General features: G+C 34.9%; 2 protein-coding genes across 2 annotated transcripts; one reads left to right on the top strand and one right to left on the bottom strand.

Moving 5' to 3' along the window:
* The first annotated feature begins 2434 nt into the window (after positions 1 to 2434).
* On the top strand, positions 2435 to 10757 carry LOC146132958 (endoplasmic reticulum resident protein 44-like). The gene is made up of 11 exons (XM_083397890.1): positions 2435 to 2519; positions 2589 to 2658; positions 3076 to 3231; positions 6211 to 6395; positions 8209 to 8324; positions 8392 to 8449; positions 8548 to 8634; positions 8754 to 8892; positions 9238 to 9379; positions 9686 to 9800; positions 9988 to 10757. The coding sequence occupies exons 1-11, from the start codon at positions 2466 to 2468 to the stop codon at positions 10129 to 10131; spliced, it is 1266 nt and encodes a 421-aa protein (XP_083254016.1). The 5' UTR covers positions 2435 to 2465; the 3' UTR covers positions 10132 to 10757.
* A 5737-nt stretch (positions 10758 to 16494) lies between these two features.
* LOC146132957 (G-protein coupled receptor GRL101-like) lies at positions 16495 to 20154 on the bottom strand. Its single transcript, XM_083397611.1, has 2 exons — positions 19843 to 20154; positions 16495 to 17829 (listed from the first exon to the last, which is right to left on the bottom strand). The coding sequence occupies exons 1-2, from the start codon at positions 20152 to 20154 to the stop codon at positions 16495 to 16497; spliced, it is 1647 nt and encodes a 548-aa protein (XP_083253737.1).
* Positions 20155 to 21735: the final 1581 nt, after the last annotated feature.

Below are 21735 nucleotides of genomic sequence, written 5' to 3'. Positions count from 1 at the left end.
GGCATATTGAACTATATAAAATCGATCGGTATTCTTTAGGCAAAATATAAGACCAACATAATCTGTTTACCCAGCCAGCAATTAATTATTTTTTTGTGCATTTTAATTGGTAAGATATACAAAATTTAATATCAGTTGTTAAAAATGTAGGCTACTACAGGTTGAAGTTCAGGAGCACTGCCCTAAATAGTTAAAAGACTAAAGTTCCTCGAGGTCTTGCAGAAGTAAAGCAACAGTTTTGTTTTGGACACTTAATGCTCTTTAGTGCTACATGTGGCCAGTTGTGACCCTCGGTCTGGGGTCATATTGACGTTGATGTCTCTGAATGGTTGAGAATCGTTGCTCATGCGTAAAATCGACGTAGTGTATATTGATATTGTATGGTTTTTGTATTGTGAAAATATCAACCTTTGTATTTCTTTTTTTTATCAACCTTTGTATTTTCTTTTTTTGTATTTTTGAAGTATGTGTAAAACTTGTACGTACAGCAATAACAGCATTTTTAAAAGCCTACCTTTTAAAATAACATAAACAGAACCCCTAGATAATTTAGTGAAGTAGGCGCATGCAAGATTGGTAACTTTGCCACTGACGATCATGTGTGTGCAGCGCTAAATTATAAGGTGTACATTTAAGGATTGTAGACCAGCCTCGATTTTTTGTTCAATTTTCGTAAAATTTATGCAGTTATAAGTTTCTATGCAGGTTAACCATCGCCATAACAAAATGTTGATTTTTATTTCAATAGTGTATTAAAGTTTTTATTTCGCACATTTGTTATTTTTCTATTTGTGGTAGAATGAATAAGGTAGGGACCCCAGTTTTCATTATGTAGCAGGTGCCCATGCAAGATTTTCAAAGTCGTTTGTGTGGTCAGTGGATATCCTAATTAGTCATTTGCATATCTAAATACTTTTGTCTTATTGTTGTAAAAGCGCATACATTTTACAGTTTGTTATGCAATTGAATGTCATAATCTATGTTTTTAAGAGGTTTTGACACCCTGACCAAATTAAATCGAAAATATATTGATCAGGGTTTAGCCCTAATTTTGACAGGGATTTCATGAGAAACATCAATGTCATAGAGCCTAAAAGTGCTTGGTCCAAAAGGGATTTGAAATACACACTTAATTAAATGTGAAGAAATCTGTGAATAGCATTTTGATAACAAACTGATAACAGTTAAAAAAATGAGGTTGCTTTACAATTATTAAATACTAGATTCTAAATAGAAGTTAAAAATATAAGAGGCAATTTTTGCCCCAAAAAATTTTACGGAAAATAAGCTGCTAGGCGTATGCCAGGTCTTGTATTGAGACTAGATTTATGCACTTTGGAGCACATTTTTGACTAAGGATATCAGATATTATATTTCTTAAACAAGTTGTCTTGTTTTGCCATGCCTAAAACTTTCATTCTCCCCTGAAAGTTGACAGAATCTTACCAGCATGTTTAGGCCAAATTATTTTATGTTTTTTTTACGCCCCTTTAGTCAAATAACTTGTTCATCCACCGAATGTATAAATCTTGTCATGATTAGGTGATAAACAAAAAAATAATCGAGAAATAGGCATTTAACAGTTCAATAATTAAAAAGGCAACAAGGAAAAAAACAACTTTGTCTCTATATTAGTGGTTCTCCACCTATTTAGCTTATGGACCGGTAAAATTACAAAATAAATTTTGCAGGCCGGTGGACCTTTAAAAATTAAAATCAACTCAAAATGTAATTACGACAAAAGTATGTAACTTAAAAGCAAAGAACGAAAACCTCAATGTAATGAGCAATTTGCTGCTGTCTTTATGATATCATACATGTTTTACGTGGTTTTATTGAAGTTTTTCACACACAACTGGTTTTAAAGTTTAATACTTAAACGAGTAGTAGCCCTCTTTTAAACGGTTGGGCACAACACTTGTAGCATTGTGACGTACGATAAAGTTCAAAGCAGACCGTTAAATGTATGTTACGTCGCAATGCTGTAAATTACAGAACTGACAAAGTTCTAAATTTGATGGACAAGCAGCCTTCAACGACCTGTATCTTGCAATTGAGATATAAAATTGTAAGACATTTGGCGGACCGGAAGACAAGTTGACGCGGACCGGCAGCGGTCCGCGGCCCGGCGGTTGAGAACCACTGCTCTATATAATATAAACAGTATAACAATTGCATATTGTAATTGTGTACCAGGGTATAAAACCTGAAAGTTAATTATTTTTGTTGACGTGTTCCTAAATAAAGAAAACTATGTTCTGTTAAGCCTACAAGTAATACCCATTTGCACTCTATAGCCAGTCTGTTAAATTATACTGTAAGGCAATAAATTTCTGAGGCAGAAGTTTATAATTAAATTCTCTCAGAGATACTTTACATACAAAGTGTTTAATTTATGATAGCAGGCTTCAAAATTTTATAATTTTGTTTTTTCAGAGTTTAAATGTAGCAGTAGGTAACACAAAATGAATCAACACTTTCGGATTAAAGATCTTATAAAATACAGTTTTCTTTTGCTGGTATGTTCAAATTCTATTGAAACAATATGTCTGTGAAAAGTATTTAACTGTTTTTTTTTGTATTTTTAGACTACTGTATTACATTGTTCATTTGGAAGTGTTATTCAACTTACTTCGGACAATGTGGACACAATTTTGGGTAAATGCATAAAACAGTTAGACAATATTGTCAATAGTTTTAAAGCTTGTTTGTTTTTTAACATCTTGTATTGGCTTCAAACGATATATCGATATCAGTAAATGTAGGCCGATACTTTGGCCGATATTTTAGTACGAAAATATGATATAATTTTTCCTGTACAACAAACAACTTACCCTTTACGAAAAAAATCACGCAAAGTTACAGGCGAAATATAAAATAGTTTAATAATTAATAAAGGCATACATAAATTTGATAACTTATAGCAAATAATATAATTGTTAAGGTCATTAAAATTCCTCAATGTTGTGAAGTGCACCTCATTGTGCTACATACATTAATAAATTAGGCTAATTTATAGTGGTAATAACTATTTCGCAACCATTTTTAGTCTAAACAACATTTATTTTATTTCAGCTCAAAATCAACTTGTTTTTGTAAATTTCTATGCTGATTGGTGTCGCTTTAGTCGTATGCTGACTCCTATTTTTGAGGATGGATCAAAGAAGATCAAAGATCTTTACCCTAATCCTGGTGTTGTTGTATTTGCTAAAGTTGATTGTGACAAAGAACGTATGTATAACTTTGGCATATGAATTCCCTTGTTTAGGTTTTAACTAGTTAAAAATAAAATAGACATTATATATTGTCTGTAGAACTTTTATTTTGCATATTAATTTGGCATAATGCTGAACACAATAAACCAAACTCTATAGTAAATCAGTCATAAATGAGGGCAAATGATAAACTCAGAAGTAACACTATCTTTGTAAAATAGAGGCAAATATATCAGTCCTAATTTGCAGATACAGACATATCGATAGGAGTGGACTATCAGTTGATATTATTAGTCATCTATATAAGTTTAACCTCTAAAAATTTAATTTTGAGTGTCTTAGTTTTACACCGTGTTGAACTGTGACAGCTGTAAATGTGCCATTTTAAAGAAAAAATAAGACGCTGGATGTTTTAGAAAATTGCTGAGTTTGGTATCAATAGGGAATGTGATAAGTGCAATTCAAATTAAGACATAGCAAATTTGTTTAATACATTTTTCAAATTTGAGATACGACACTATCTCAAGCAACAATGAAGTTCTAGATAAGGGGTGCTGGGGTGGCCAACCAATCATATACCAAGAGCCGCATTTGTTACTTGGTTAACCGCTAAGAGCCAAACCTTACACACATGGGACGAAATCAATGGCCTATATCACTCCATTTCTTACTCACTCCAACAAAGCGTTCGCGCGAGGCGCGAAAAAAGTGACTTTATTTTGTTAAATAGACAAAATTTTATATTAAGGGAAGATGCCACGCATTGAATAAGAAATACACATTTCTTGATATAATGTAGTACATCAATATTATTTGGGCATATTTTTTGAGTTTATGTTGTTTCAAAAGTGTTACTAAAAATACATGGTCTTAGGCAAACAGTTTGAGTCGAAACCGACAATTATCCATAACTTAACCCAGCGCTTCTCAACCGGTGCGCCATGGCAGGCTGCTAGGTGCGCCGCGAGAATAAGAAGAAAAAAAACGTTCACACTGTAGGGAAAAGAATGGGATGATTGGGAGACACCTGTCTGGCATTGGCCGTTTTCTGTCGACATTTGGGAACCGTCGTTTTGACGAACCCCAAGCCCGGCCCTCAATACGCCATCGCTCATTACCAACAAAACGTAGCAGGTCTCGCTAACCGATTTTGCAATTCCGTATATTAGGTTTAAAACAACCGTTATGTCATCTGTAATTTCGTCAGAATTAATAGCACTCAAAGGCCAAAGCCAATGCGTGCTTTGTCCTGTATTTAAATGATGAAGGACGAAGGTTAGTGCGAGGGCGAATTTTTTGGGGCTATGACGATATTAAAATTTAAAGGGACTTGCGCGAGAGGAGTCGGCGTTATTAAACGAGTATTTTATATATGTTTGGCGTTTAAAAGCTTATGTTCAGAATATTACGTTTATTTATCGATTTGAGTGACCAAACGTCTCAGCATATTAAACAGTAGGAATTGGGACGCTATACGAAGCACTGTGTAATACGGCATTTAAAAGTTATAAAATAGATTAACACTTGTCTATTTTAGCCTCAGTAATTGGCTTGGCGCATATTTATCACAGAAGATTTTTCACTAAACACAATTTTCTCATCAGCTTTAACTTGACCTATGTTAGCGCGACCTGGTATTTCGTATTTTCTGCGCCGCTATGGCTTATTAATGGGTGCGAACGAACACTTTCGGAGATGGTAATTCTCCCCATGTAATTCAGGAAAGTCGCGCATACTGTTAGTGAACCACGATTGTGCTAGCTGTAATATGTAGTGTTCACAGAAGTAGAGTTGCACACAGGGCGTCAAAAAACGCTCTGCACACCCACGTTCGGCGCCTATGCCTGTTATAGATAAACCGAGCTGGATAAATCTGTCCTAATTGGTTGATTCTGTTAGCTATTATATTGTTTTAATAGAGATATTTATAATATGGTTGTTGGATGAAATTCAAAACTAAGTTTTAATAAAATTTGAGCTGAACGAAAATTTTGAAAAGCTAACTTGAGTGATTGTTAAATAGTAATTATTTATTTTCACTTGTTTGCTTTTAACAAAAGTTTTGTGTCGGGCAAGTGTTTGTCAATGCCTATGTTATTCCCAAAATATAATCTGCCTAATGATTAGTAATAAATTGAAAACTGGAAGGTCAAATGCCCATTTAAGGCTACATAATCACAAATTGGAAATAAAAAAATTTGAATTTGAAAAAAACAAAACAAGTGCATAATGAAGTCTTTGGCAATTAATGCCCTGGGCAAGAATTGTGTTCTTAGCTTTGTCTGTAATCCAGAAGCCAAGATGTACAAGTGCTACTATAAAAAAAATTAATGAAAAAAAACTCACCAATCTTCTTTAAATAAGTGCCATTTTTTAAGCCACAAATGTTGTCAGTAGTTAAAACTACCTTGATTAATATTTTCTCATAAAAAAACTCTCATTTTCATACATGCAGAATAAGTCTTGAGTACAAAATATTATTCTTACTATATAGTATGTTAAAATAGAGGTTAATACTAAACTAGTAAATAATGTTATACAAAAACAACTGAGTTGCAAGCCTTTATATGAAACCAGTTTAACAGTGATGTGTGAAATATGCAGATAAAAGCTTGTCATGTCTGTTGGTGACCAAAAGCTCACCATAGTATTTTTGTATTAGGATTTTTTTAGAGAGTTGCCAAAGCCTTATTTTTAAACCACCACAAGTGTGGTTTTGTTGGTTTAGAGGTCATAATTGCACCTGCGCTAATGTACAACAAAGGATATATGCTCACATTTTTTTGATATGTAAGAAAAGTTTTTTAATACAATTTCATTACTTTAGAAATTACACTTTATAATTCTAACTTATATTGCCTCAAGGGTGAATGAATGGTGACTTTCCAAACATTTTCATGCCAAGGTTTTGTAATCCCTTTTACTTAAAATCTGGAAACGTTTTATTTTTATTTTTTTTATCTATATTTCTACAATTTATTATTGTTTTTTTTAGCTGATATTGCCAAAAAATATCATGTTAACAAATATCCAACAATGAAGCTTTTTCGTGCTGGGCAGTTGGTTAAACGAGAATACAGAGGGCAGCGAACAGCTGACAACTTAGCTGACTATGTAAAAGAGCAGCTGAAAGATCCAATCAAGGAATTTCAATCACTAGATGAAATATACGAGCTTCCGGTATGTAATCTTTTCTATTTTTTAATCTAGTATTTTATGACCAGAGGTTTGATTGACTACCGCAAATAGGGCATTTGTCTTTCGTTTAAGTAGTACAATAAGATATCTAGCAGAAGGGTTTTTTTAAACTTATTGGTTGGCATTTAACCTATGATGTAATAAATATGAACATTGTGAGACAGAATTGTGGAAGAATATAGGCTAAAACACAAACCACACAATCATCAAATCCTGCCTTTTTTGTTTCTTAATAAGCCCCCTAACAGCACCTTGCTCACCTAGCTACATTCAGTTCACTTTAAATTGAAACAGTTTTTAATGAAGGAAGAAATTCCGATATGTTTATAACATAGGCTTTATTGGTTTAAAATTTTAGTGACAATCCATTATATAATTACTCTTTATTGCAACAATTGGGATGCGAAATATAAATGAGCTGCAAAATTGTCAGTATTAAAAGCTGGAAAAACTTCTATCATCACTAGAACTTTAAATTAACAAACTTTATATTTTTTATCAGTAATAGCTTCATATGCACTATTTGAAGCAATAATGGAGATGTCTGCCAAAGACTAAATTTAAATATAGCGTAATCCATTTATCAATGCAAGTAGTAGTTCATAAGTGTCAAAATGTCAATCATTCTATTCAAAACAATAGCATGAGCTGTTTGGCAAAGGATTTCAATTTATAAAAAATAACTAAGTAGACCCAGATTGTATATTCTTGATTCGTTATTCTTGATTTGCAACCTACTTTTGTACAAAATGTGGTAGTTCTATTTCTTGTAAATAGCAACTGAACTGTTGGCAAAAATTGTCCATATTACTTAAAATATAGGCTGTAGTGTACATGGATAAAGATTATTCAAACATTTTCAATTTTATTTCTGCATGTTTGAAGAATTATAAAAATTATCTTGTATTTGAACAATAACAAACAAAATATATTATATTTGTAACATTTAACCTCACTTTAATAATGGTTTCTAACTGTCTATATTTTTCAATAAATGAAGTGTCTCAATAGTTAGCATTTATACAGCAGCATTAAACAGTTTAAAACAGCGTTTCCCAAACTGGGGTCCGCTGACCAACTGGGGTCTGTACAGCAGTTTCAGAGGGTCCGCAAGGAGAAATCGTCTTTAATTTTTTCAACCTTGAGGTTTAGCAAATGTTTTTAAACAATAGTCTACCATTTAAACATTTATCTGTCATCATTATTGTCTTTAGTTATGCTTTATTATTCGATCATATATTGTGTTTTATGATGTCTCTTATGACATCATAAAGCATCTATTATGCTGTACTGCCTGCTATCAGTGAATCGTTCGCATTAGTTAGAAACTTTAATGAAACATGCACACACATATGTGTGTTAACAACTGAGATCTAGCTCTTCTGAAGCCGTTTTTTAGGTGAATCTGCAATGACTTTCGGTGCACTAGTTAGAAAGTTGTTGCATTAGAAAGAATATTGACTGCACTAGTGTACTACAAGAAACATGGGTCAACCGACCCTTGAATTTTTATAGGGCTGAAAAATATCAAAATAATTGCAAAAGGTCCTCCAGGCAAATTTTTTGGAAAAGTTTTGAACCGCTGTTTAAAAATTTAGAGATTTGTACATCTCACCTTTGGCATTTGAGATTTTTTTTAAAAACATCTTAGGAACCTTACTTTATTAAACTCCAATTAGGATAAAGTAAAAATCAATCATTTTGTGTTATATCAACATGGAAAAATTTTACCATCCATGTATAGTTTTTTAGTATAAATGTATTCTTTAAAACAAATGTTGCTTTATTTACATAGAGAGACAAGCGCACAATAGTTGCCTATCTAACTTCAAAAGAGTCCAATCAGTATAAAGTTTTTGCCAATGTTGCAAAACTACTAAAGGATGATTGTCAATTCTATGTTGGATTTGGGTAAGTTTTTCTGCCGTTCGATGTGCAATTAGGAGTTGTATGTATTTTACAAATTAAATACTTATAGTGAGGTGTCAAAATCAGAAAGGACGTCCGGAGACAATATCATCTATAAACCAGTTGGGGTATGACTTTATGTTCATAAACTAATTCCAATGCTATAAATACTTACTGTTAATGTTTTGTAAATTCTTCACTTAAAGTTTTACAAACTTATGTTTAGGAAAACGTGCCTGAAATGGTTTACCTTGGATCTCTTGACAACGAAGAGTTACTTAAGGCTTGGTCACAAGACAAATGTGTTCCACTGGTATGATTTGTTCATATTTATTTGGTAGCCATTTGAGCTCGCTGTTAAACACTTCCTGCCTTATAATGAGGTATTCATTGTTTGTCTTGGTGTATATGAATTGTGTGCTAATTTTAAAGGTGCGTGAAATAACCTTTTCAAATGGAGAGGAAATGACTGAAGAAGGTCTTCCATTTTTAATTCTATTTCACATGAAAGAAGATACTGAATCTTTAGAAAAATACAAGCAGGAAGTTAGTCGACTAGTTTCCTATAAAAGTAAGCACACTACTATTTCTACATTAAAAAAGACATTAAAAATAACTTTGAGTAAGTATAGCAAATTGCTTAATTTAAATTTGTAAAAGAAAATTGGTTTAATCTGCTAACTTGTAGAGCACTGAAAACCAACCACGGCCCAATCTTTAGCAGTATTATGCTGAAAGATTAGCCATTGCACATGAAGAATGGCACAAATTACTGATTTAAGGGTAATTGTAAACCAAACTATTGATATGTTTAATAAACTTGTTTTTATATCTTTTATCATTTTTTCAGGAATACAGCTCTTAAATTGTAGATTTACACTTTAGGCATTTAAGTTTATTTCTTTTTGCATTTTAGGTAGTGTCAATTTTTTATATGCCGATTGTCAAACTTTCTCCCATCCTTTGCACCACTTGGGTAAGACTATAAGTGACTGTCCTCTAGTGGCTGTGGATTCATTCAAGCACATGTACTTGTTCCCCAAATTTGAAGAAATAAAGTAAGCCGTTGTTTTGATTTTATCCTTTTATTGTGTATTGACAGACTTTTTATTGGACATAATGTACTTGCGGTCCAACATATTTGCTTTTTGTTTACGGTTTTCTACCAACCTTCATGGGCCTCTAAAATTTACATTTTTTTAAATGTTAAAAAAATATGTGAAAGCAATTACTTGTTGAATAACGGCAACAAACTGTTTTAGTTTACCAGACATTGCAATGTCAGGAGCTACCTCATAAAAATGAACTCAATTTTAAAATTAACGCCGCATTGTTTTCAAAACATCACTTACGGTTTGTTGCAGTGAGCCAGGAAAGTTGAAGCAGTTTATTCTTGATCTTCACTCTGGTAAGTTGCACAGAGAGTTCCATCATGGACCGGACACACCCACAACGGCTGCACCCCCTTCGCCGTCCAAGGTTGGTTTATTGTACTCTTGTTTTATTTTATGATTTGGGTTATGTTGGTGTAATACATTACAAAAAAATATGCATCATCAACTGGGTCGTATTTTGACGATGAGCACAAAACTCTCGAAAGAAGGCTAATCCCGCAAAAATTAATGGTGTGTTCCTTGCATGAAATCTTGTGTTTGGTGGCTTGCAGGTGGAGGGCAATATCGTGGACACTCAGCCACCTTCGCAGAGGGTTGAAACGCAAAGCGTGGAAACTTCTCCGCCAGAGTCTATTTTTAAGAAGTTGAAACCATCCGAACACCGATACACGTTGAGGGATAGGGACGAATTATAACCAATGCACCGCAATGCCAGCCTTTTGATATGCACTCCAAAACCGACAGCACTTTGAGTAAAATGTCAACTATTTTGTGCCAGTTACAAAACTATATTGGCCACATGCCACAAATTTATGAAATCGATTTACTGAGTTAACAATAGTAAGATTTTTGACGGCACTAAGCGCAGTGTGCAGCTCACTTATTTATGTATCCTAGCCAATGTCCGATTATCTTATTTTTTGCCAGTGGTGTATTTGGTGAACTTATCGTTATTAAAACCTAAGCTTAACATTGTATATGTAAACCTATTCTGTATTGGTCCAAACTTAGTAAACAAAAATATTTTTCCCATCTACATTACGTTATGCTAGGTTTAAGTAAACCATTGATGATTTACTAAAATGTTTTTTCTTTGTTTACCCAGAGAAGTAAAGTGTAAGTCGACTTTTGCAATTGTCTAGTCTAGTGCAACATAATGGTAAAAAACGTAACTATGTTTCTTGCAGAAGGGATTTATTTGCTTGTGATTTGTTTGTGTCATTTATTTAAAAATTCAATACCGACGTTACTTTTTACGTTTGTTGAGCAAATATTTTAGTCAATTAAAAATTTGTTACAAATATACCAATGGCATTGTGGTTTAACGCTCGTTTTTAACGCTCGAGGACGTCGTGTGTAATGTCCGCCAAATTAGATTTGGTCATCAGGGCTTGTCAAATTAAAACTTAAATTAAGCGATTACATGGATTTTGTTACTTCCCTTTAAATCGTCGGCATTATGTGTTCTGTTGGAGGGCCAGATTCTGTTGTTAATACACATACAAAGCTTCCCTTTAAATCTTGCGAATTTGTCATATTATTAATTTTTCGCATAAAAGTAACCTTACATGCGTTTGTTAAGCATAATAAGCATGACAAGCATAACTTCCCTTACCGGAACATAAAATGTTGACGTCAGCTACATAAATTTTATAGGAAACAAATTCATGACAATATTTTGTAACTGCACAATTTGTTGGTAGAACCAAAGCCATCGTGTATGTGTGACACTTGGGTGCTGATTCAGGATTTTTGTTTTAGGTCATGATTTTTTTCAAAAATGTTATAAAGATAAAGTAAGGACACCACACTGATTGTTCATTTTATTAACGTTTAATTTAAAAGTCATATAACAAAAAAATGTCGATTTGCGTCAAGCAAAAAACACCTTTATGTCGTATAAGTTGTCTAAACTTTCGTTTTTTGGGGTGCGTCGATACGCAGGACCCCTTGGCTGACAATTTGACATACTAGATGGTGACGTGCCCTCCTGGATCCACCCCTGTGTGGCATCCACCACTCCTTCAACAAAACCTATATAAAAAGTATAAACTACGAAAAATCCAGAATCATAAGTCTTTACCAAAATTGTGGATATGTTAAATATCTATTTTTTTTCTAAATTGTACCTATGTTAAATATCTCTCAACACACACGACGCAGGCCAAACCTTGTTTGATTGCCTGTTTTTTTATACTACATTTCAAAAATTAATTTTGTTCTCGTACAACCTGCTGGTGTTTTACTGGATTTGCATTATTTCTTTCAAACATGTTATTGTTGATACGATAATACTCTTAACCAGGTGCACATTTGGGCTTAAAAAGTGTTTTATTATAAGTGCAACCGCATGGAAGGCTTAACGTCATGTTATGAAACTAAAAAAAAAACTAACTAGGTTTCGAATCGATAATATCAAAACTTAGTATATTTTCAATAAAAATTATTTACTTTTTATTGTTTTGGTAAAATATTTTTAATAGCCTTTCGCAACAAAACCGCAGTTGATCACAAAACTTCTTAACTATATGATAATCGAAAAATTAAATTACAAATGATTCACATTCTACATTCTAAACAACTGCTATTTAAAGCAGTTGTTTAACTTTCCAACTTCTTTTCATCGCGGCCAAAAACAAGGTTTATTTTATCTTGCGGGCAAATGTTTTTAAATTGCGATTCTTAGGCTTATTGCTGGCAAATTATACATAGTCTATGGCGGTCATGTTCAAATGGCGGATCGCGATCCGGTTCCGAATCTTCTTAACGTTTTGTGCGGATCTTCTAATGTAGTCTTGAAAAAATAAACTTTCTACAGTGTCTTATTTGAATACCAATTGTCAGTGTTGATGAATTTTGTAAAAAATCAAGCATAGAACGAGACTCCCAAATGCTAATCTTTGTGAGCGTTTAAGGATATCAGTAAGCGACAGAAAGCCCCAATTCGATGCTATAAACCTTAAGTCTAAAACAGGGGTCGGCAATCTACAGCCCGTGGGCCGGATGCGCCCCGCCAATGAAACTCATTCGATCCACCGCCTCTTTGACAACTAGACACGAGTCCATTTCAAATACTTTTTGACAAGTTTAACTATACGTTAGTACGAAAAACTTTCGCGCTTCGCGCGATTGATCTTTCCAGGTCCAACTTGTTTACGTTTTAATGCTGTCTTTTGAACTAGATCAGCGCTTCGTTGCCGTTAATGAAAAACGTATTCAAAAATATTGGACATATGTTATTTAACATTTTTCATTTTCGGCAATGTAATAAAAACTTGCAAGAAATTTAAAAGAAATGCCGGTATACCTAAACAAAAATCGCGCTCGCTTCGCTCGCCACGTGCGCCCTAACTTAGAAAGGTTAACAAAAACGAAGCAAGATTAACTATTAATGTTATCGCGTTTCTTTAAAGTAGTTGTATCACACGTTTCATTAGAAGTATGGATGACGACGTTTAGGCTCGAATTTCAAACCAAACAAACGCCTTTTTTTGCGCTTTGCGCCAACACTTTTCTGCCTCCTTAAATGTAATTAAAAACGCTTTTAACGGGAAAAAAATCCGAGGTCCGCCTTAAAAGTTGTAACATTTTAACACAATTTTCAGTTAACATTTTGTGCGGACCACAAAGACCTTTCTGAGTTTGATGTTGGCCCGCGACTAGAAAAAGGTTGCCTACCCCTGGTCTAAACCAACTCATCATTTTTCTCACTGTAAACAATTTTGGTGCTGTAGCACACTTCACTGTCAATATGTTTAAAATTTAAAGCGTGTCCAATATATTTACTATTCGCTTTTGGTGGATCATCATGTTGTCAGGTTTGACTGTGGTGGATTATGGCGAAAATCATTTGAACACCCCTGATCTATGGCATATATACTAACTTTATGGAATGTATACCTTTGTTCAGTTACTAGTTATGAAAATATTTTCAACACCAAAAAATTGAAAAAACAAAAATAGAAGTGATATTGCCAGATTGAACCAAAGCTGACTATCAGTTCGCGGGGTAAAAAAGCTGAACTCGCGGGCCTGCAGTTGGACCACGCTGATTTAAAGGATTAAAAGATCGATCAAGTTGTAATAAGCCTCGCTGGCGGAAAGCGACGAATGGACTTTTAATCGAGTCAATACTGATTTTTTTTTCTTTGATACATATAGCTTTTCGTATGGGCATAGATAAATTACAAAAGGGGGGCGCGGCTAAAAAAAGGTCAAGAACCACTGGCGTATATCATGCAGGGATCGTAGAAACTGTTGTGTAAATCCATACAGTAACCATCAATTCAGAATTCAACTATTCATTCATTGTTGTGAAATAAAATATACTAATAATAATTAAATTTAACACCATGAGCCTGAAAGCGGTGAGGCCCGCTTACTCAGCGGTAACTGACAAAGTGGCCCGCGACAGCAAATAGGTTCGTCACCCCTGTGTTACACCCATTTCGGTCGTAATGCTGAAGTGCATTAAAAGACCAGAATAATATCTAAAATAAAAGTGTCACTGTTTTACAACAAATTAGATTATAACCCTTCAAAGCTTTTGCACAAATGTGCTTCATCGGATTAAATTAAAAGTAACACCAATTAATGGTAATTACAATAAAACGGAAGCGCAAACGGCAAAAGAGTTAGAGTGGCCATTCTACAACGACACCAAAGAAGGTTTGAACATAGCATTTGTATAAATTCACGGCAAAATAATGCGCAGAATGCAAACATACACTCAGCCTATACGGTTAGGCCTACCACAGTCCACAGGCTTCCATATGCTTTGTGCAGTTATGCATGTTTTTGCGTTGATCTACTGTACGTATTGACAAACGTGCCCTACGAAAACACCCTTTTTCCGTGCTATTAACTGCTCTTACACCTACTTTAATCTGATGAAGTTGGAATGTCAGAACAATAAAGCCAAAACATACTAACCAATAAGTCGTACTAAAAACTACAATCCAACATGTTAGTTACGCCACTATTGCATTATTGTATAACTATAGGGCGAATATTTTATGACCTAAGAAATGAAAAATTTTGACCTGCAAAATAATATTTTTAACAAATTTCGACCTACTAGGAATACATTGAACAACGCATTAGGACTGCATTTGTGTCTTGGCGTCGTCAGTGATTTGTTTTTAATATACTGATGAACGCTGGAACACAGATATTTGCGTATATATTACTTTTAAATATTACTTTTTAGGGTTTAGGCAAATGTCTTAAAAATGCTTAGTTTATATTTTTGACATTTTAAAAAGTATAACGCAATTGTTTTTTTATATTATTGGTCGTAATGTTATGGCGTTTTCTATAATGCTTATGTAGCTTGTGTTGCGTTACAGGTTTCATTGTGTGTTTCCTCGTAATGCAATCTTATAAAAGACACAAGTAATTCTTAATGCATGTCGTCTATATACTCATACACTCTTCAGTTGCAATATTTGGAAAATTTACAACTATAAAACGATAAAAACAACGTTTCAATTAATTTATTAAACCAGTGTTCCGCAACCTATTTTTACTTGCAGCACACCAATAGAGATAAAAACATTTGGTGGCACAACTATAAAATATATGACGATCGACAACAGAGAGGGGTATATGGCTTAACAAAATGTCTCGAGACGAGGCCGTGGCCCAGTGGTCGGCAAACTGTGGGCCGCGGCCCAAGTGTGGGCCGCAGAGCCATTTTTAGTGGGCGCGAATAGATTAGTGTTATCATTTAGTTGTAGGCCTCGTAATAGCCGTACATTCATTGGACTTTATTTAAAAGTTCGTGTGGTTAAAATTTTTTATATTGTCTCAGCGTGGTTCAAACCCACGTGCCAAATATGGTCCTGAGAGCCTGTCGAACATTATTTTTGTCAACTTTAATTATATGTAAACGAAAAATTTTGCGCGCTTCGCGCGTATATTCTCCGTTTTTTAGTATGTTTTATCGCCGTGTAATATTTTAAACAAATATCCACTGTTTTCGTAGTGGACCTTTTATTAGCTCTGAAAATAGTGCTTTGGGCAGCAACAAAAAAATTTTGCCGACCACTGCCGTAGCCTATATAGCTTTTAAAGTTAAACCCTTCAACATGATGATTCAAAAAAATATAAACGGCGATCATTAACAGCATTGATTGATAAATAGTAGATTGCTATGCACAATCATGTTCCCATTGGTATCTGAAAACTATAGCTAGCTGGAAAGTATTTTTAATGTGACTATATAGTTGTTCGCGTTTTATATCTGAGATTCCAGTACTCAACATTCCACTTCGTGGCTTTAACCTCCACTGGACGTTTATGTCATATTTTATTTTGAGTTTTTGGTTTTCAGAGGGGATTTCACGAAAAAATTCCTGAAAACGTAATAAAGCAAATTGAGGTGAATGCAGGCAAAAAAGTGCTTGATATTCAGGTTAGGCCAACACTGTTCTCCAAATTAAATCATGTTACCATATTTACATTTAGACAAAATAAATAGTTTATACGTTAAACAATGTACAATGTCATTCACATGCTAGTTTCCATCAGAATTTCAAAGTTGAACATTTGTTTGTTACAGCCAAATGGATCGAAACCAAACCATATAAAACAGCCGGAAGACGAAGAAAAGTTTAAAACTGAAATTCCAGGTGGTTCAACAAAGGAAACTCACGTCACAAGTGTGGAATCGATTTTCGTAAAGATGAAACCTAGTGAGCACCGATATACGATCCTCAATCAGCGTGAAGAACTCTAGTCAATTTGAGAAAAAGTATTTTCGAATGGAAAACTGTAAAATTAAACTTGTTATGATATAAATACTGGTAACCAAAAATATTTTATTTCCTATATGTGTATATCTTTTAAGTTGATAATAAAAAGTTTATGTTAATGATCGTATTTTTTTTAAACAGCTGCGCAATTGTAAGATACAACACACTTTTGAAACATAATAAAGCAAAATGTCTACATTTGCTGGTTCTCCGTTTTCCACTTGCCATTAGGTCCTTCAAAAATGTATGACGTGAGCCTTAACATCGATTTTGTTGTTGTTACTTCATTAAAAAAACGGAAAATTATAATTCAGTGGTACTAAATTCAATTGGCGCATTGCCACCAAAAGCGTTTTCAAATACCCTTGAGAAACATTTCTTAAATTTAAAATATAGTTTTTCAAAAACGTCCGAATACAAAAGTGGATTAACTACGCTATTAATGGGGAAAAGAAACACAGCAGTTACAACAAATAACTGGTGTGAAACTTCGACTGGAAGAGCTAGCTGAACGTATGAGGCAACGCAAATTGGAAGCCAGCATGCGAAATTGGCAAACACCAATTTGGTAATGCGCCGCTGCATATGACGGCTTATTTTTTCCATTGACTTGGTACTGCGAAGTTTCGTTGCGGTCGTTTTCTTGTATATAAGAGCATAGGCAAACGCAACATAAATAAATGCTATCATGTTAATAGAAACGATGCTCGTTGGGTACTGCCATCCATTATCAGCAATCGGAGTAAAGAAGTGCGGAACACAAATACTGCTTTCGCTGTAGTAGCCAAAACGCCCTTTCACTGGGTAGCCGTTTTCTTTTAAATATTTTTCTTGAGCCGTCAGTCCAACTATGGCTGGTGGATTTGGCGCGGATGGATCAAGTAATTGCACTGTTTGTACAAAAGAATCAAGTAACGGTGACCTTACTACGGGTTTTTTTAAATACTTTGTTGGCATCCACAACCCATCAACAAACACGTCAGGCATAATTGCGGGTATGGCAGCAATCGTTATAAAAATGATCCATAACAGCAAAATTGATATATAGATCCAGCGAAGTTTGATTGTCATCGCCTTTATTGGCCAATAAACAGAATACAGTCTTTGTGACGTCATTACTACAAGGGTGAACAGTGAAACTTGAGCAGATAAACCGGCAAACGGCCCGATGAATGAACAAGTGACACTAATGCGCCATGGAAGATCTACAAAACAATAGTGACCAGAAAATTGGACAGCTTTGATGGCGAGGATTAGAAGATAGATAGACATCATAATGTCAGCAATATTCAAATTTAGCACCATGTAGTGATTTCCACGGGATATTGCTGTCAGGTCTCCACCTTTAAGCAGCCTTACTGTATAGATAAACACAACTGAGTTTCCAAATAAACCGGCCAATGCCATGATCCAAAGCCATATTTCGATACCTAGATTTTTGATCATTTTATACCGCGATGAATATATGTCATTGTCCAATGCGGGTGGACATTCATCACTGGAGTCTGAGCAATCTGTGTGTGTATCCATAACATAAGTCAGAGGAACTGAAATGGGATTTCCGTTCAGGCAGTAAAATCGGTTAAGGCAGTTGCGTTCGTCAGAGCCGTTCAAGCAATCGACAATACCGTTGCAAACCTAAATCAGAAATAAATAAAACTGTTATTTTCCTAAACGGTTCAAAAAATCAAATCAAAATGGATGATACTTGCTACACTTAGCATGTTTTTTTATAATTAACCCGATTGTTGTATGATAAACCAGGGGTCCGCAAATAGGGGGTCGCGACCCCAATTTGGATCGCGGGACCGTTCAGTTTGGGTCGCGAAAGCCTTATTAATAGCTGCATATATTTGTTTTTTTAATTGTTTCCAATAGTACACTGAATTATATGCAAGAGAGTCATCTTACTTTGAGCGCGACTCGAATTGTCACGCGAAAGATATACATTAATCCCCGTAAAAAGTCGTGAGACCTTCAATCGATCCAGGTGAGGGGAAAGAGCGCTTGCAATCAAACACTATTTTTGCCATTACCACACCAAACTGGTCTGCTTACCGCAGTCTGGGTTTGCTTCCTAGTATGTGTTTTTATATCCGGTTTCTGTAACCAAAGCACGTTGTTCTCTTAAAATTTAAATGTGCAAATTTAAATTCAATAAATAATATTTTGCTTAACGCGATATGTTATGAGCATTATTATCTCTATTAATATTAACATTTTTGCTAACATAAACTGCTTAACCAGGTTATGCATTTTTTCACGAACTTTAACGATATAAACAAGCTATTATAAGACGCTTTACTCGAATCTTTATGTTTGCGGAAATATGTTTTTTGTGTGGTCAAGCGTCGTCCATCCTCTTAAATGAAAAGTTTTGCCAATCTATAGTTGCGTTTGGCGCATTGAGTTAGGCTGGACAAAGCAGGATATTTAACGTCCTTGTGTTAAAATATCGCGTTTTGGTTTAAATTTGTTACATCATGTCTTAAAACAGAGGTCGGCAACATACGGCCCGCAGGCTGGATCCAAGTGAAAATCATCCAGCCCGCAAACTCTTTTACAAACGGTACACAAGGCCATGCTCAATATTTTTAACTGTTGTAACTATACAAAAATGCACAAAATTTTCGCGCGTATCTAATTTGATTTCGAATTATATTTGCGTTTTGAGTTTTCTCAAAACCAAAAGGAGTTTTCTCAAACCAAGATGACGTGCGCATGACAACTATAAGTAGAAAATTTTTCGTAGCATGAAACCCTCGTCACGTCTCCTTGTAAATGAATGGGTTTGCAAATTTAAACCGAACAAACGCATTTTTTGGGCGCTACGCGCGTTGCTTCCTGTTGTCGTACAACTAGACTCGTTTTCACTGCATCAAACATTTAGGTCCGTCCCTGATTAAGAGTTATTATATTAAAGTGCTTAAAGGCCACATATTTTTATTACAAAATTGATACAAATAGAAATTTAATACGGTCCTCCGAGAACTTGATAAGTTTGGTTTGACCCATGACTTGGTAAAGGTTGCCGACCTCTGTCTTAAAATTTATATTGCCCCTGAAAAAATAAGAGTCAAGCCTTATAATGTTGAGCTTATAATGTTGAGTTTCCTAAAACGATTGCGAGACGTCGGGCATTTTTAGTAAGTCGCGCCAAAAATTCATTATAAGCCTTGCCAGTAATCATTGCACTAAGTTGAGTAGCCGACGAGGGTTTAGGGGGTTATGGCGAGGAGTTGGTGGGGCTGCAACCCCTGGAACCCATATTGGTTACTAAATCATATTTGTCATCCGAATGAGACATCACAAGTAGTAAAAGTAAAGGCTTTTTTTCAGTTGTGCTACAGAACCCTTTCTATTTAAAAATAAACAAAATGCATAACACAGATTTGTCTTAATAAGTAGAAACACAATAAGTTACCGTGTTTTTTTTTAGTAAAGCTATTGCATTAAAACAACTCGAAGTATTAGGGTCGCGAGACCTCGATCGGTACTAATAATTTTGGGTCGCGGTTAAAAGTATTTGCGGACCCCTGTGATAAACCACTGTTTTAATACAACAGGATTTACACAGAATGGTACTTTTACGGTTATATGAACAATGCTATATCGGTCCAAGCAGAAAGTAGTTGGAACCATGGTGTTTACCTGCTCAGATTCAATGCTGAGAGGCATTTTTTCCGGGCAATAAAACCTTGCTGGACACCTCTCCTCTTCTTGTGGTAACCTTGGATCACAGGCAACCCAACCACCATTACATATATCCCATGCATGAAATGTTATATTACCCCCTCGGCTCGTTGAACACACAAATGATTGGTTATCAAAAGACAAGTTAGTTTTAATTAAACTACAGAAATTTGGGCTTGTTGAACAATTAGCGTCGCACTCATCCGACAGATCCAAGCATTCCGGAATTCCATCACAAGGGAATGCGATAGTGGAATTTCCTTTTACCATGAGCCTGAAAGCGGTGAGGCCCGCTTACTCAGCGGTAACTGACAAAGTGGCCCGCGACAGCAAATAGGTTCGTCACCCCTGTGTTACACCCATTTCGGTCGTAATGCTGAAGTGCATTAAAAGACCAGAATAATATCTAAAATAAAAGTGTCACTGTTTTACAACAAATTAGATTATAACCCTTCAAAGCTTTTGCACAAATGTGCTTCATCGGATTAAATTAAAAGTAACACCAATTAATGGTAATTACAATAAAACGGAAGCGCAAACGGCAAAAGAGTTAGAGTGGCCATTCTACAACGACACCAAAGAAGGTTTGAACATAGCATTTGTATAAATTCACGGCAAAATAATGCGCAGAATGCAAACATACACTCAGCCTATACGGTTAGGCCTACCACAGTCCACAGGCTTCCATATGCTTTGTGCAGTTATGCATGTTTTTGCGTTGATCTACTGTACGTATTGACAAACGTGCCCTACGAAAACACCCTTTTTCCGTGCTATTAACTGCTCTTACACCTACTTTAATCTGATGAAGTTGGAATGTCAGAACAATAAAGCCAAAACATACTAACCAATAAGTCGTACTAAAAACTACAATCCAACATGTTAGTTACGCCACTATTGCATTATTGTATAACTATAGGGCGAATATTTTATGACCTAAGAAATGAAAAATTTTGACCTGCAAAATAATATTTTTAACAAATTTCGACCTACTAGGAATACATTGAACAACGCATTAGGACTGCATTTGTGTCTTGGCGTCGTCAGTGATTTGTTTTTAATATACTGATGAACGCTGGAACACAGATATTTGCGTATATATTACTTTTAAATATTACTTTTTAGGGTTTAGGCAAATGTCTTAAAAATGCTTAGTTTATATTTTTGACATTTTAAAAAGTATAACGCAATTGTTTTTTTATATTATTGGTCGTAATGTTATGGCGTTTTCTATAATGCTTATGTAGCTTGTGTTGCGTTACAGGTTTCATTGTGTGTTTCCTCGTAATGCAATCTTATAAAAGACACAAGTAATTCTTAATGCATGTCGTCTATATACTCATACACTCTTCAGTTGCAATATTTGGAAAATTTACAACTATAAAACGATAAAAACAACGTTTCAATTAATTTATTAAACCAGTGTTCCGCAACCTATTTTTACTTGCAGCACACCAATAGAGATAAAAACATTTGGTGGCACAACTATAAAATATATGACGATCGACAACAGAGAGGGGTATATGGCTTAACAAAATGTCTCGAGACGAGGCCGTGGCCCAGTGGTCGGCAAACTGTGGGCCGCGGCCCAAGTGTGGGCCGCAGAGCCATTTTTAGTGGGCGCGAATAGATTAGTGTTATCATTTAGTTGTAGGCCTCGTAATAGCCGTACATTCATTGGACTTTATTTAAAAGTTCGTGTGGTTAAAATTTTTTATATTGTCTCAGCGTGGTTCAAACCCACGTGCCAAATATGGTCCTGAGAGCCTGTCGAACATTATTTTTGTCAACTTTAATTATATGTAAACGAAAAATTTTGCGCGCTTCGCGCGTATATTCTCCGTTTTTTAG

This window comes from Ascidiella aspersa, chromosome 9, assembly GCF_963924565.1.
Source record: "Ascidiella aspersa chromosome 9, kaAscAspe10.2, whole genome shotgun sequence".
NCBI classification, from domain to species: domain Eukaryota; kingdom Metazoa; phylum Chordata; class Ascidiacea; order Phlebobranchia; family Ascidiidae; genus Ascidiella; species Ascidiella aspersa.
Note: the sequence above shows the minus strand (reverse complement) of the source record. Positions and strands in the feature narration are given on the sequence as shown.

Bases quoted from the DNA above. Each gene is read 5' to 3' on its own strand.
- LOC146132957 (XM_083397611.1), bottom strand. From the start codon at position 20,154: ATGGTAAAAGGAAATTCCACTATCGCATTCCCTTGTGATGGAATTCCG. The intron at 17,830-19,842 runs GTAAACACCATG...TTTCTGATTTAG, and splicing joins TCAGCATTGAATCTGAGCAG to GTTTGCAACGGTATTGTCGA.
- LOC146132958 (XM_083397890.1), top strand. From the start codon at position 2,466: ATGAATCAACACTTTCGGATTAAAGATCTTATAAAATACAGTTTTCTT. The intron at 6,396-8,208 runs GTATGTAATCTT...TTATTTACATAG, and splicing joins ATGAAATATACGAGCTTCCG to AGAGACAAGCGCACAATAGT. The intron at 9,380-9,685 runs GTAAGCCGTTGT...GGTTTGTTGCAG, and splicing joins CCCAAATTTGAAGAAATAAA to TGAGCCAGGAAAGTTGAAGC.